General features: G+C 56.5%; 1 protein-coding gene across 1 annotated transcript in view; it reads right to left on the minus strand.

Annotated features, from left to right (window-relative positions):
* Positions 1–14,178, minus strand: part of TBKBP1 (TBK1 binding protein 1) — a 17,314-nt gene extending 3,136 nt beyond the window's left edge. Inside the window, exons 1-8 of the mRNA XM_019638840.1 lie at positions 12,605–14,178; positions 12,055–12,177; positions 11,693–11,797; positions 10,404–10,584; positions 9,661–9,836; positions 9,398–9,459; positions 430–548; positions 3–219 (exon numbers count right to left, since the gene is read on the minus strand). Of these exons, the coding sequence (XP_019494385.1) occupies positions 3–219; positions 430–548; positions 9,398–9,459; positions 9,661–9,836; positions 10,404–10,584; positions 11,693–11,797; positions 12,055–12,177; positions 12,605–12,829 (1,208 nt within the window). The 5' untranslated portion in view covers positions 12,830–14,178. The remainder of the gene's footprint in view (positions 1–2; positions 220–429; positions 549–9,397; positions 9,460–9,660; positions 9,837–10,403; positions 10,585–11,692; positions 11,798–12,054; positions 12,178–12,604) is intronic.
* Between the last annotated feature and the right edge of the window lie 706 nt (positions 14,179–14,884).

A 14,884-nucleotide genomic window follows, 5' to 3' on the forward strand; every position in this document is an offset into this window, starting at 1 on the left:
GCGGCACCGGCGAGCGGCGCTGAGGACCAGGCGACGGGCAGGAGGGTGAGGCCGGCGAGCGGCGCTGCTGGGGCGAGGGGCAAGGAGGTCCGGGGGAGCGGCGCTGGGGGACGGGGGACTGGCACGGGGGGCACGAAGGCGCCACTCGGGCAGGCGGGGATGGTGAGGGGCACGGGGGGGCCGGGGAGTGGCGCTGCGACAGCGGCGAGTGCCTCTGGCCTGGAAGAGAAGTAGGACCAAGGTCAGGCAGGAGACAGTGGCGGGAAGAGAGGTCAGAACTGGGGAGCCAGGTGCTGGCCTGCGACTAAAGCCCACCCACTCTCCTCCTAGCGCTAGTGAAAAAAGGACGAGGCAGGGGGAAAGGAAGCGGAGGGTGGCCCAGGATGCAGGATAGCAGCCATAGCTCCCCCACCGTGGGGTCCAGCTCACCGCCACTCCGGGCCTGCTCCTGCAGCAGAGTCCTCAGAATCCTGCCCTGCAGAGAACTCAGCTCCCGAAGCCGGCCTAGTTCCTCTGTCAGTTCTGTGTAAGCCAGAGCCAAATTCACCCTGAAGAACACCAAGCCCCCCCCCCCACAGGTCACAGCCGGACCCCTGCCTGCCCTGACCCTGAGGTCAAAGGGCAGGGAATGGGGTAGAGGAGAAAGAAAGTGGGTTTACTGTAATAGCTGTGGAGCAAGAACTGGCTCTGCCCAGGCATCTCCTCCCCTCCATGGCCCTCCTAGCCCAACTGCAGAAATCCCCTTGGGCTTTAAGGTCCACCTTAAATGCCACCTCTTCCAGGAAGCCTCTCACTCCTCCCAGTGAAAGGTACCTGGGGCTAGGACAAAGGTTCCCAGACTGTGGGCTGGGGAACTCAGTGATTCCCAGAGGTCCTTGAATCCATGTGTCACAGAGCACGGTCTGCGGCCTAAACACATCTCACACAGGTATATGTGAATGTTTCTCTAATCTGTGCAGAAGCTGTGGTGACGAATAAAACAGATGCATCAAAAAGCTGCACTGGGGCCGGCCGAGTGGCGCGATGGTTAAGAACTCGCTTGGGATGCCAGAGGGCCCCGGTTCGGATCCCACATATGAGGGCCAGTGACACTACCCTCCACAGCTAAGATGCTGAACAACAGCTCAACCTGGAGCTGGGCTGCCATGAGTCGCCGGCGACGGCGTAGGCTGCAGTCCCTGTGGCAGTGAGTTGCCATGGGCTACCGTATGTAGCCAGCAGCCAGCGTGAGCGGCCAGCAGCCGCAGTGAGCGGCCGTCCAGAAGCCGGCGACTGATCTGCCTCGCCAGAGAAGAGCACAATGATGGTGCCAACTTGGGCCAGTGAAGCGACATCCTCCACAACTAGATTGAAGAACAAGACGACAGCAACTTGTCTGTTCCCCTTCCCCCAATTCCCCAGCACTGTTCACATTCCCCCAATTCCCCCAATAAAAATCTTAAAAAAAAAAAAAAAAGCTGCACTGAATTTATAGTAGCTTTTGTCAGTGTGAATTTTCTCAAAAAGCACATACTAAAAGTGGAAACGTACTCTATGTGTTGGGGGCAGGGGGTCCGTGAAGAACCCTCACCTTTGAAAGGTTGGGGACCTCCGTTGCACAGCCTAAGAAGAGGCCCATGCTGTAACTGAAGAACATGGCCTCCTGCCTTACTAAAGGGGCCAATTGATAAACTTGAACCCAAGTCTGCGCAGTTCCAGGCCCATTGTCCTTGCTTCCTCCTCAAAGCTGCCTCTGAGCTCCTTTCAACCTTGCTTTTCTCAGGTGCTCCGGGGAATCCTTGATGCAGAGATCTCTGTGAACAGCTGTTATGCACCACACACCTTCAGGGGGCGACAGTCACATTGAACACTTACCAAAGGTTGCCCTGTTCTGGAATTTCACTGGAAGCTCCTCAAAGGCGAGGATTATATCCCTGTATTTCTAGTGCCAGCACCTTGTCCAGGGCCTGGTACCCAGCAGATGTTCAGTAAGTGAATCATGAATTAAGCCTCTTCATCCATTTTTCTTTCTTCTTCCCTTTCTTCCTCTACTTCCTGCTCAGACCTCCTGGGCACCTACCCTCATGGAGCTGGAACAGATCCTGAGCTTGGCAAAGACTTTACCCGCTTTCTTTTCATGTCTCGTTGGGTCACTTTGACCCAGAGCCTCTGAAGGTTATCACTCTCAGCACTGCCCTTCCCCTCTCTCTCACCCTGGTCTGCACACCTCCAGGGAGCCCTTCCTGACCTCACATGAGGCTCCACGATGGCCTTGGGTCACTGCCTTCATCTCTGTTCTGGGCTTGAACAGAGCCTGGGAGGTGGAGGTTTTGGTTTTCTTGGGTCCAAGTCCAGAAGGGACTCTGGAACTTCGTGGAAACCAGCTGGAGGGAAGTGGCAGGCAGAGGCTCAGCCACTCCAGATGGATCTCTTCACAGGGGAGGCCCTTTAGCCCCAGGAGCTGTAGGATCCTGGGCACGAATCAGGTGCAGGGTTCTCCAGACCCTGAGGGCCCTGCCCCCATCCCATGGTAATAGATGTGTGAGAGAGGATGTATGTGGATAGGAGGGAGTGAAGGTAGGTGTAAGGCCAGTATGAGTGTGAGGAACAATGTGAGTGAGTGAGCGGGTGTGTGTGTGTCTGACCCCAGAGGAGAGCTGAAGGGAAGTCGTGAGGTTAGTTTAGAGCTTCAGAGGGCAGGAAAAGCTGAGGTGCATAGGGTAGATAATGACTGAGCTCCCTCGCTCTCTCTCTCTCTCCGCTCACTGGCTGGCTGTCTCTTACTAATCCTGGGGCAGAGCTGGGTGGTGGGGGAGACAATGGCCCCTCCCACAACAGAACTATTTTTAACCTACTTGAAAAGCCAAATTATTGCAAACAGGCTGGGATTCTGGTAGACAAGCCTACTGCTTAGAGGGGGAGAGTGCTTACTACCTATCTGATGGTGGGCAGGGATGGACAGGAGCAGAGGAAGGAGTCCTTTTGGGAACCCTTGCCCAGGTGCTGCAACCCTCACTCCCATTACATCTCAGCCCTTGTGTTTGCTAATTGTGTCCCATGTCCCTCCACTATCATCTTATGGGCCTGTGGGAAGAAATGCCACCTCCCTCATCAGACAGGAGGGGTCCAGTCTGCATATCCCACATTAAACTGGGGACTCCCTAATGGAAGGCTCCCCGCTTCAGACCTGGGGCAATCTGAGGGTAGGAGCTGTGTCTCCCCCATCAGACTGGGGGTTTTTAGTGTATCATGTTAACCCCTCAGTGGTAGAGGCAGAAAGGGTTGTGGGCAGGGCACTGACCAAGTAGCCACATTTTCTCTCCCTGTCCGCAGTCACTGCTGTATCTCAGGCGACAGATACAGGTCATTGCCTTCACACCCTACCTTGGAGATCTCACCTGCCACACTCAGTTCCCAGATCCCTCTCTCTCCCCTGCTTGCCTTCCTCCCCCTGTCAGAAGCTAGCCCAGTTTCTACCGCCCCGCTCCTGGCGCCTTCCTCACAGCAAAACACACAGGGCGGCAGGACACGGAAGGAAGGAGTCCCTGGCCCAGTCCCTCTCACAGCTCTGACTGGGTGCCTGGGGCAAGCAGGGGCTGTCCTGATAGAGCCCCAGGCAGCACAGAGACCTCTGAGTCTGGACAAGGCGGTGGGACCTGACCTCTCGATGCCCTGTGGCCCTTTGGGACCTCCCCCTTCATCAGACAACTCTCCCTACCTCAAGATGCATAGATCCAGGCTGCAAAATATGCTAACGACCTGAATGACTCACATTAGAAAACACTGCCAATTCAGTGGAAAAAAATCTCAACTTCACAACACAACCAAGAGTTGCACACGTGCACCTGAATGCACATTGCATTTCCTGGCTTCCTGGCCCATACCTGAGTGCTATTTTCCACCCCTGTGACCGTTCAGGAAGGATGGGTCAGGTGAACGGTAGCAGATGGTTGCATTTGGGTGCTTCTTTATGGCTTAAACTATGGGGGAAGTTTCTGTCTGCATCTTTCAGAACCTGGGAGGGATCCAGGGAGAAAAGGATCACAGATAATGGGTATGAACACCTATCACAGGCTAGGCATTGTGCTAAAAGCTTCACTTAATCTTCACAACAACCTTACCGTGTTGCCACTATTATCTCCATTTTACAGATGAGAAAACTGAGGCTTCCAGAGGTTAAGTCACTTGGCCAAAGTCATAAAGCCTAGTAGTAGTGGAGTTGCTGGAACAGGAGCTCTGGCCTTCTGGACTCTAAAGTCCAAGCTACTCACCACTCAGCTATATCCTGCCTTCCAAAAAAGCACCAGGAAAGAGGGGGAAAGGAGGGATGGGAAGGCAGCAGAAGGAAAAGGTGAGGAGGAAGAAGAGGCTGGGCACCTCCCCAGTAGCCTGGGAACCCCGAGCATCGCCTCACCTGCCCTGGGAGGGGAGAGGAAGGTGCCCGACATGTGTGGAAATGGAAGATCAGAGCTAGTGAGAGGCTGGCTCAAGGTCACAGAGCAGTGGAGATACAGAGCAGGGATTCAGACATGCTCTTGGCACTTCAGCCTGCTGAGCTGGCACCTTCAGAGGAGCCAGCGCGCAAATGGCAGAGCTGGCAGGAAGGAGGGCACCCTCTGCTGCAAATTTTTCCACCCTCCATTGACTTATTCTTTCATTCATTCTTTCCACGAGTAATTCAGGGATCTTCAAAATTCATCTGGAAATAATAATCTTCACTATTGTTGATAAAGCTACCGAGATGAGAAAGGTTAGAGACCCAAGTGTCCTCCTCTATAAAAGGCCTCTTTCTGCCCCAAACCAGCTGGGAGACACAGAGGCTTCCAAGTGCAGAGCCTATCCCAGGGAAGTTCACTGGGTGCCCCGTGCCTCCTGGAACTATAGTGAGGATACAGCAGGTTGGAATTTAGGCCAGAGTCGGCTCATGGGTTAGAATTAGGGATAGGCTTGAGGTCAGGATTAAGGCTGGGGCTAGGGTCAGATTAGGGCTGGGGTTGATAGTTCATTTTTGGTTAGGATTATAGATGGAGTTCAGGTTAGGATGCGGGCTAGGGTTAGAGTCTGGGGTGGGATCAGTATTAGGGTTAGAACTGGGGTCAGGATCAGAGCTGGCCATGTGTCAAAATTAGCGGCTGTCTCAAAATCAGGAGGAAGACAGAAATCCAACATTTCCAGTCCTTCCATCCTTGCCCATAGCTGCCCTCAGCTGCCCCCAGCCACCTCACCCATGTGGGTAAATTTAGGGACCAAACTTTCCACCACCCACAGGCACACCCAGCATCAGTCTTCCAGCCCGACCCTCGGGGAGGCGACCACAGGCACCAGGCCGTGGAGCGGACTTGAGGTTACAGACCAGGGAGAGGAAGAAGTCGCTTTGCAACAACCCAATGCTCCACCACTTCCTTTTGTGCGCCTTGAGCCCCTTCACGCTCCCCAACCAGCTATGACTTGTGGTCCACAGAGCCTGGCTCTTCATGGCAGCCCTGCCACGCTTCCAGAACAGCCAGATGTGCACTGTGTCTAGATATCCCCTATGCAGCCGAACTGAGCAGCTCCCAGAGAGGCTGGGAACCAGAGTCCTCGTTTAGGTGAGGGAAACACACATCCCAATTTGCCCAGGATTGTCCTGACTCACACTAGTTACCCCAGCATAATTAGTAATAGTGCCCCCTTTCACTTTCAAAAGTGATGAGGTTTGGTCAACACATCATCTAGTCACCCTTCCTATAAGGGCCTCCTATCTGAAGAGCCTGAACAAGAAAACCACCACACGGGTACCCTTGCCCCATTTGCTCAGGACCTGCTTGGTATCTGCACTGAACTTCTCTGATGGCTTAACTTCTTCGTACCTCAGTTTGCTCAGCTGTAAAAGGGGACAATACCTTCACCACGCTTATTGTGCAAATTAAATGAGATTTTATAGATAAAGTGCCTAGCACAGTGTCTGGCGTGGATGAAGAATCAAGGAAGTGCCTAGGCAATGGATGGGGAAGGGGAAACTGTTTTTGACACTTTTTTGGGGGACACTGGCTCAATGACTTGGGTTGAAGACAGAGGGGAGGATGGGAGAAGGCGTGGGTAAGAGCTGCTCTCTGCCTTCCTGGCAGGGAAAGGGTCAGAGACAGATTCAAAGTCCACCAATCCCTCAGACCACAATGAGGTGGGAGTGGTGGGGCCCCCGACTTCAGAGCTCCTCCCCACCTGCGGGGAGCCCCCAAGGCTGCAAGGACTCAGGGGTTAATTCCTGTGAGGACCGCAGGGTGCCCTGGCTGAAGGAAACTTGAAAGAAAGGAAGTAGGGAGGGTGAGAAGCGTGAAGGGGGAGGCCCTGGGCCCGCTGCTTCTGGGGCACAGAGGCTAAGCTCAGGGTACATGGGGGTCTCCGACTTCCGTCCTGACCCACCCCACACTGCCCTTGACCTCTGTGCAGTTTCCATCTTCTCTCTCCGAGTTCACACTTCTCCCCCACCACTAACCGCAGCCCACGCAGAGGCTTGTGGGCGGAGAGAGGGGTATGGGGGGTGGGCGGAAAAGGGCTCAGGCTGCAACACTGAGCCCCCCACGTTGGGGAAAAAAGAAAGACCTCTAGTTTTCCCCCTCATCACTCATACTGAGCCCCACGTCTTCTCATGTGGACCTCTCACGGATGAGCCCCTCCCTCCCTGGGCCCCCATTCCCCTCACTGAGCCCCTGCCCTCAGCCGTGTGAAACAGCCCCTCTCCACTCTCAGCACTGGCTACACCCTCAGAAAGACCTATGACTCTGAGGTGGGCCCAGAGGGGTCGGGCCATGGGTTCTGCACCTCCCATCTCAGCCGGGACACTCTTGGGGTCTTTACCTCCCAGTGTATCTTCAGGAGCAGGGTGGTCTTCACTCCTACCTTTGCTGTCATTGCCTTTGGCCCCTGAGTGACCCCCGGCAGCTCTTCCTCTGGGGCAATTTGTCCCCCTGGGTACTGGCCACCAGGTGCTAGGCTAGCCAAGCAGCAGGGAAATCTTGCCCAGAGGTTAGAACTGGAGGGTGACAGTCTGGTCCTGTCTGGGTGCCTATTTTCAGAGGAACATTGATGACCAGAGCTTGTGGGCCAGGGGCTGGGACGGGAGGGACTGGGAAACCTTGGAGCTGAGGCTGCCTCTCAGGCCGGACCCCTCAGCATAGGTAGGACCCACGGAGGAGAATTAATAGAGGCAGGAGCAGCGTGGGGATGAAGCGTATCTTAACAGCCCGGATTCCAGCAATAAAACTGGCTGCCCTGGAGGTGTCCAAACCGAGAGTGGGTGAGAACCTTTCAGGGACACAGAAGATTCCCATAGGACTAGGCTGGCCTCAGGAATGTCCATGGCCCTCTCTTCAGCTTTTGCAACCCCACCTGCATAGTCCAGCCCCTGCATTCCTCTCCTGCATAAACCCACACATAAAATTCCCATTAGCCTGGAGGGTCCGGCAGAAGTAGAAGGAAGAAGACGGGCTGGTGGGGGAAAGTGAGCAGGTGACTGAGGTCTCCTTAGGTGGGAGGACAGGGGAGGGAGCACTCAGCACTCGGGAAGCGGCCTCCTACCAAAAGGAGCTGAGTTTATAAGAAAATAAAACTACCGGGGGAGTGAGGACTTCCTCTGAGAATTAACTCTTGCCAAGCCGAGACTGTCCAGAGATGCTGGGTCTGAAAGCAAGTGTGAGGCTGGGCCGGCAAGGCCTGGCTGGCCCCAGGGGCAGAGGTTAAGGGGGCCCTGAGGCAGAATCTGAACCACAGGGATGAGGGGAGAAGCCAAGGGAGGTAAGACGGGCTCAGGCCGGCCCCTGAGCAGAGTCCACCTCCCTCTGGCCAAAGGGACTGGGTAGGACCAGTGCCTTGAGGTAGAAGGAGAAAGGGGCTCTTCTGGTCAGAATAGCAGCAAGAAGGATCTGATCTCCAAAAGCACCTGATGGGAGGGGTTCTCTTTCACTCACTCACTCAGTCACAGCCTTGGCCCCTTGGGATCTACCACCCCTTCTCTGCCCCCACCCCCATCACCTTCATCTCACATCTCTCAGCAATGACTGACCTCTGAGCCCGTGAGGGAACCATGGGGCCAGAGAGGTGAAGTCAGTAAAGCAAAGCCGCTCAGCACCCCAGCATCCCTGAGTTCAAAGCCCGGCTGTTCAGACTCCCACCCTGCCACAAAAGTCCAGCTAACTGGGGGAGTCTTCACTGTTGGACTTCTAAGAGAGGTTGGACTCAGTGACCCATAAAGGGCCCTGCGGTGTGACTTTTGGGGAAAGCTAAGATTCTAGAATGTATGTGTGTGTGTGTGTGTTTATGTTCCAGGTCTGGGCACATGGGTGGGACAGTCACTGAGCCCCAGCCACAAGCTAGGGCGGACCCTCTCCACAGAGGCCCTGAACGCCCTGCAGCAGCCTAGCTAAGGAGTCCCACCCACCGTTCCACAAAGTGGGTTGTCACCCCCCAGCTATCACAGCTCCACCCTGGCCCTCACCCCAGGGTGTGGAGTGAGGTGAGGGGTATCCCCAACTGGCCAGAAGCTGGGAGGGAGATGAGGAGGAAGCCTGTTGGGGAAAGAACTCCTGGGGTCTTATAGGTGACTATGCTGTGTGACAGGGTGAGTTCCTGCCCCTCTTTGGGCCTTGGTCTTCTCCTCCAATGAAAGTAGGGAGTCTGTGCCACATACCTCGCCTCAGAGGGGAGAGGGCTTAGGCGGAAGGAGGTTTGCGCTCTATTTCTCAGAAAGTGGGAGAAGATGAGTTGGGTGCGGATGTGAAAGGCATCAGGCTCACTGTTGCCAAGGTGCCACTCAGCCTCTCCCTTGCTGCTCAGTGCTGCCCCACAAGCCATTAGACTCCCCATTGCCACAGCTCCCTCCCTATATCCTGCTGCCCCGCTTTCCTGGAAGGATTCCAAAGGGACACCCCAGAAGAGCATGTTCTAATTCCCCTGAAGAAAGCCCCATCAACCCTAAGCCTCCGCTTTCTCTCTCCTGAGATAGGAGATAAGGCACCACAAACCCTGAAAGAGACCATCGCCTTTCTCCGTGTCAGGGATGGGAGGGTTAACCCAGTGGCTGGGCCTTATTACTGGGACAGAAAATGCCGCCCCAGAGAGGCCCAGAAACTTACCCGGGGACAAAGAACATAGCAGCAAAGCTGCTGAGAAAGCCTCTCTCAACCCCTGACACCTTGAGAAGATACGGGTGCCAGAGGAAAGCAAGGGAACCTCTCAGAGCGTGAGCACCCAAGAACCTCGCCTCCTTCCTGTGAAGGGTGCAGAGCCATACAAGCAACCCAAACCCCACAGCCCTGATGGCCTGGAAGGCAGGTCCCTCAAACAATGCCAAGGGGGAGAAGTCAACCCAAGGGGGGACCTGGGAAATGCCACCCCTTGGGGTATAGATTTTAAGAGGGAGAGGACTACAGACATGACTTACTGATCATCCCCAACTCTTTTCACCCACGCCATGTCCCGCTCCGACTGGTTGGAGGCCAGGTCCTATGGGGAAAGATTGAGAAGTCAGATGCCAACCTCACCTTGCCTGGACATCCCTTCTCTACCATTCCCACGGCTGGTCTGTACCCAGTGAGGAAATCCTGGACCTCCAAAAGGCTGTTGTTTCCAGCAGCCCTCAGACCTCTGTAGAGCTGTGTAGGTGCCAGAGCAGGGGCCCGGGGATGGTGCCCCACTGCCGTTTACCTGGGCCCGGGTCTCCTGCAGCTGCTTCAGCTCCCCTTGTAGCCGCTCACACTCGGCCTGGAGCTGCTCTTCCCGAAGCTGAGCCCCCCGGGCCTCTCCCTGGGCAGCCTCCAGGGCCTCTTCCAGGCGCCTCCGCTCCAACTCACTCACACTCGGCGTAGGGCCGGGCCAGCCTGCTGTCAGGGGAGGGGACAACGTCAGGCTGCTGGTCCAGCTGCTGGGCACCCTCCACTGACTCCCAGATCAGCACAAAGTGAAAGGTGAGGACTGCAGTGTGAGGAATCAAAGAGAGACAGCTAGAGGACAGATACCCCAGGGTGAGGGCGGTGAGGAGAGAGAGGCTGAGCGGCTTTTTAAAATCTTCCTAGAGGCCAGGGAAAAAATAAGATGGCTTATTGAAGGGTTTCCCTGGCCAGACTCAAGTCTCCAGGCATCCTCAGGGGGCCTCTCCTAATCACAACCTAAGACAGGCAGGGGAACTCTAGGTGGGGGTGCCCTCTGCTGGCACCTATAGGAATTGCACCGGGGTAGCCAGGGATGAGGGAAATAGATGTCAGTGGCATAAATTGGACTAATAGTGGATGAGGTGAGGGAACAGGTGGTAAGGAGGGAGGGGTGATTATGGGGGAAATTTAAGGCATTATAATGGGGTGTTGAGAAGCTGGAGGTGTCCAATGGTGTTGACCTAGGGGTTTGGCTTGGGGAGTTTGAGGTAGGGAAATCAGGAGTCCCCGAGATCTCACCGTGACTCAAGCTAGATCCCCCTCTCAGAGCCAAGTAGTGCAGGTCCAGATCAGCACAGGGTGGGGCAGGGGCAGGTGGGGGGCTCAGACTGGAGAAGGCTATATCCCGGAGGCCCTGTTGCTGCCGCAGCTGCTGCTCCAAACCACAGATCTGCCGCAGGTGGGTCTCTACCAGGGCCCGCTACAGGGGGAAACAAAGGGGTGAGGGTCTGCACAGGGCCAGGGTGCCCCAATGGGCACCCCATATCCAGGCCTTTGCCATATCTGGATAGTCATCACCCCCAAACTGAGCAGAGGCCCCAGGAAACGCATCCCAGCTCTACCCTCCAAGTAAGTGGCCATGAGTGTGAGGTCTCCTCTCCCAGCAACTGCAATGCAGATGTTGCCAGCTACTGCCCCTTGCAAGGTCAGAGTTAACGCCTCTTCCCTGTCACTGACACACAGAGACATTTATAAGAACACTCAGCCTGCTGCCCAGACACCCCCTCAGGAGCATAGTAACTTCTATCTGCATATGGAAAACCACTTTGGTTTTATCTACCTCATTTATAATGTGGGGATAACCACACCTATTGCTTAGGTTTTGTTATGAGGATGAAAATGAGTAACTTTATCTAAATGATAAGAATGGTACCTCGCACATAGCAAGTGCCATGTAAGTGTTTATGGTTATTAAAACAAAACATTTTTACACAAATGCCCACAAAAGCTCAGCAAGGTTATTGTTATTTGCCCCATTTTTCAAAGGCGGGACAGAGGCTAAGTGACCCAGGTCATAGCTAGGCGTCAGCAGAGATCATGTCTCCTGATTCAGATGCCTGCCCACCTGCTCACCTGTATGGCCATACCCCAGTCCAGAATCACACACATGCTAAGGCCCATCCCAGCAGCCACAGACACTCTGGTCACCTCTGCCCTCACCTACACAGCTTCCCAGGTGCAGTGCCATAGGCACAGGGTCGACCCAGCAGGAGACCCAAACATACACATCTAGACAATGTTCTATAGGGTCATCTAATCGCCTCCTGTCATGGTCACTGCATGGCCAGGATGTGCACAGTCACTCACAACCTGTACGACACATATAGCCCCACTCACAGGGCCAAACAGTCACTCACACACACACACGAAAACATCTTGGTGCACACCACAAACACACACACACACACACACACACACACACACACACACACACACACACACACACACACACACACACACACACGGGGTGGCACACCATCATACAACGAGGGTCATACCCTCCAGCACCCCGGCACTCTGGGCCTCACCATCTCCCCCAGCTCCATCTCCAGGTCGCTCTTTTCCACGCAGAGTTTCTCATAAGCCTGGATCATCTCCCCGAGCTGTTCTTCCTGCTCCTTATTCTTCTGCAACTGAATGGGGCCCAGTGGAATGGGGTGCATGCCACAATCAGGCCCATCTTTGACTTGGGGGCTGAGCAGCTCCCTGAGCTTCCCACCCCCACTCCCAGCACCCAGTGGAGGGGTGGGAGGAGCTGCAGCCGGATCTAGGGAGGACTATAGTCATCTCTGATCAAGGGGACAAAAGGCAAGAGGCTGGGGATTGGGAGAGGTATCAGTGATTGGAGCAAGGAACTCAGGGAAGTCTGGGAGGCCTGCAAGAGGCTCACCTCATGCTGGAACTGGTTGAGCCGTTGCTGCAGGCTGACCTTCTCCACCTCCAACAGGGAGCCATCCTTGATTTCATACAGAGAGAAGCCATGCTCCTCTCCAAAGTCATTGATCAGCGGATACTGTGGGCAGGGTAGGCCCTCAGGAGAGCTGGTGCCCAGCACCCTGCCCAGGCTTCTGCCTCAATGTGCCACCACCCCACAACCTGCCTTGGGGTCCTTGCCTCTCCCTCCTGTATCCAGTGGGATCTGCACATCCTAATTCCTGTGGGCCTGTAGGCGTCACCCACTAACTAGATCTTTTTTAGATCCAAGGTCCCACTTCTCCAAAGAGGATCCCTCCTGATCCCTTCCTGATTGGCGTAGGGCTCTCTGGAGTTCCCATCCAGAGTGGCCACATCCCTTATGGGAGGTCCTAAGTTCTATGAGTCTGTACCCTGACCCCCCCTTTTGGATCCCTATAATCTCTGCTGGATCCCCAGTTCCTACCACCCAGCAGCACCACCCGCCCATACATACAGCCAGAACCCCATCATCTCCAGGTTCTGACCTTGATCTCGTAGACTTTGAGCCGGTGGCGGAGGGTGGCATTCTCCCTCTCCAGGCCCCCTAGCCGCTCCTTTATGTCTCCATAGGCTGTGATGAGGGCAAAGTGGGAAGCGGAGCACATGTCTCCCCCCAGCGAGGGGTCTCCAGGGGCGTCCAGCCACACCTCACTAGGGCCCAAAGCCTCCTGGGTCAGGATGCTGATGTCATCCTCAAACATGGCCTCCATGGCAAGGGTTCAGGCTGCGGCCCACCCTGGGCCTCCTGGGAGAGCAGGAGCAACGGTGGAGAAGGCAGCCTGCAGCTTGTCCCTGATACCACTCATCCTGGCCTGAGGAGCCCTGTGACCTGCTGAGAGACAGTCTGGTCCTACCCCATCTTCCACAGCCCCCTCCCAGACTACCAAGCCCCATCTCCTTTTCTCTGCGGCCTTTGGGGGAAGGAACTGGGACCAGGTGAAGACGAGGGTGACCAGTAGGGACAAGTAAACCAGGCTAGCAGCAGAGAAGAGCAGGAAAGGGCTCCTTCTGGAACCCAGAGAGACCAGTGGTGACAGAAAAGAGCTGTCTCCCAGCATGGTGCCCAGCCTGCCTTGACTCACTCCTCAGCCCCTTCTCCACCTCACTTCCCCAAATACCTCTCTGCCAAGCTCTTCACCCCAGGTCTCTGGCAACCTCTGGCTCCTCCCTAAGGAAGACCCAGTGTTTCTAGGATGGTCAGCCCCACCGCTGTCAGCACTTCCTCTGTTGGGCCCCCGCCCAACTTCCCAGCTTCCTCCTGCAGGATCCCAGAGTTCAGTTAAAGGAAATGCCTCCCCCACTCACACCGGGGCTGTGGCAACCCTCCAGGCCCTCCTCACTCCTGACCTGGGACTCACAGGAAGTCCTCGCTGAGTGTCAGAGGGTAGACAGAGGGGAAAGGGGATCTGGGGGAGGACGAGAGCCCAGGCGAAAAGAACCATCAAAGAATTCCCAAGCCCGCCTTGCGGGCTCGCACACAGGGAAATGGGGAGCTCTGGGAGGGGGCAGGAATGACTCAGGGCTCCCGAAAGAGTAGGCTAGGCGAGGGGGTGCGTGTGTACTTCTCCTGGCCCTGTTTATGAATGTGTCTGTAGTTGGAGTGTGTGGGGGAGTGTGTGTGTCTGTGAATGAGTGTAGGTGTGTCACAGTCAATGAGTGCCTTCACGGGGCTTCGGGTGGGGGTCAGGATGGAGTTGGGAAGTGGCCGTGTGTGTGTGTGTGTGTTTGTGTGTGCGCGCGCGTGTGTGTGTGCACGCGTGCGTGAGCGTGTGTGAAGGGTGGGCACGTTCGGGGCCGTGTGTCACGTGAGGCACTATGGGAATGTCCAAGGTGTGTGCGCGCGCGCCAGGGCCCGTGAGCGCGTAGGAGAGGGGGCTCTTGAGCCATGAGTTGAGACAGTGGGGTCCGCGACCTCCCAAACCCGGGCAGCAGATCCTAGAGTGAAGTGGGCGCAGGTCCAGGCCCCCATACCGCCCCCCTCATTAAGTGCCAGGAAAAACGCGTGTGACCAGGTCTGAGTAAGGAGTGTGTGCGCGTTTGTAGGGCTGGCCCCACCTTTAACCCCTTCCTCCCCAGGTCCGTCCCCTACCCCCAACTACGCTGGCCAGCGTTCACCACACATCCTAGACCCCCTGCCTGCCTCCTCGGACCTAACCCCACTAGCGGGGCCCCTGAGTCGCCCCGACGACTGTTTCCTTCCTCTGCATTCTCCCCTCTACCCAGTGGCCCCGAGTGAGAGCCACGGAAGGTGGATGGGGGTGTGGGGGGGTGCCTCCTCGGGCCCGGGCCCCTTCTGCGGCCCCTTTAAGAGCCGCCCTTTAAACCCCTTCAGCTCCGCCGACAGAAATTGTCGCCCCTCCCCTCTCGGGGACTGAGACCACGCAGCCCCCTCCCCCGCTGTTGGCCCGGCCCGAAGTCCGCCATCCCCGGGCCGGGGTAGGGGTTCGGGAGGCGGTGCGGCCTGAGGAGCGGCGGAGCAGGGCGAAAGGGGGGGGTATCGGGCGGCCGACGCCGGATCCTTCCCCTCCCCGCCATCCTGGACCAACTGCCGGCCAACCTCCCGCCACCTCCTCATCCCCGCGCCGCGACCCCCGGCCCCGGGCGCCGCGTCCCTCCCCCGCCCAGCCCCACCAGGGACTCACAGCTGCCGCGGGTTCCTGCTCGTAAGCGTAGCTTACCCCCTCCGCCTGCTCCCTCCCCAGACGGGCACCGATGCCCCCACCCCCCTGGCACCGCGCTCTGCTCTCGCCCTGTCGCCGCCGCCG

The sequence above is a fragment of the Hipposideros armiger genome, unplaced genomic scaffold (assembly GCF_001890085.2).
Source record: "Hipposideros armiger isolate ML-2016 unplaced genomic scaffold, ASM189008v1 scaffold_40, whole genome shotgun sequence".
NCBI lineage: Eukaryota > Metazoa > Chordata > Mammalia > Chiroptera > Hipposideridae > Hipposideros > Hipposideros armiger.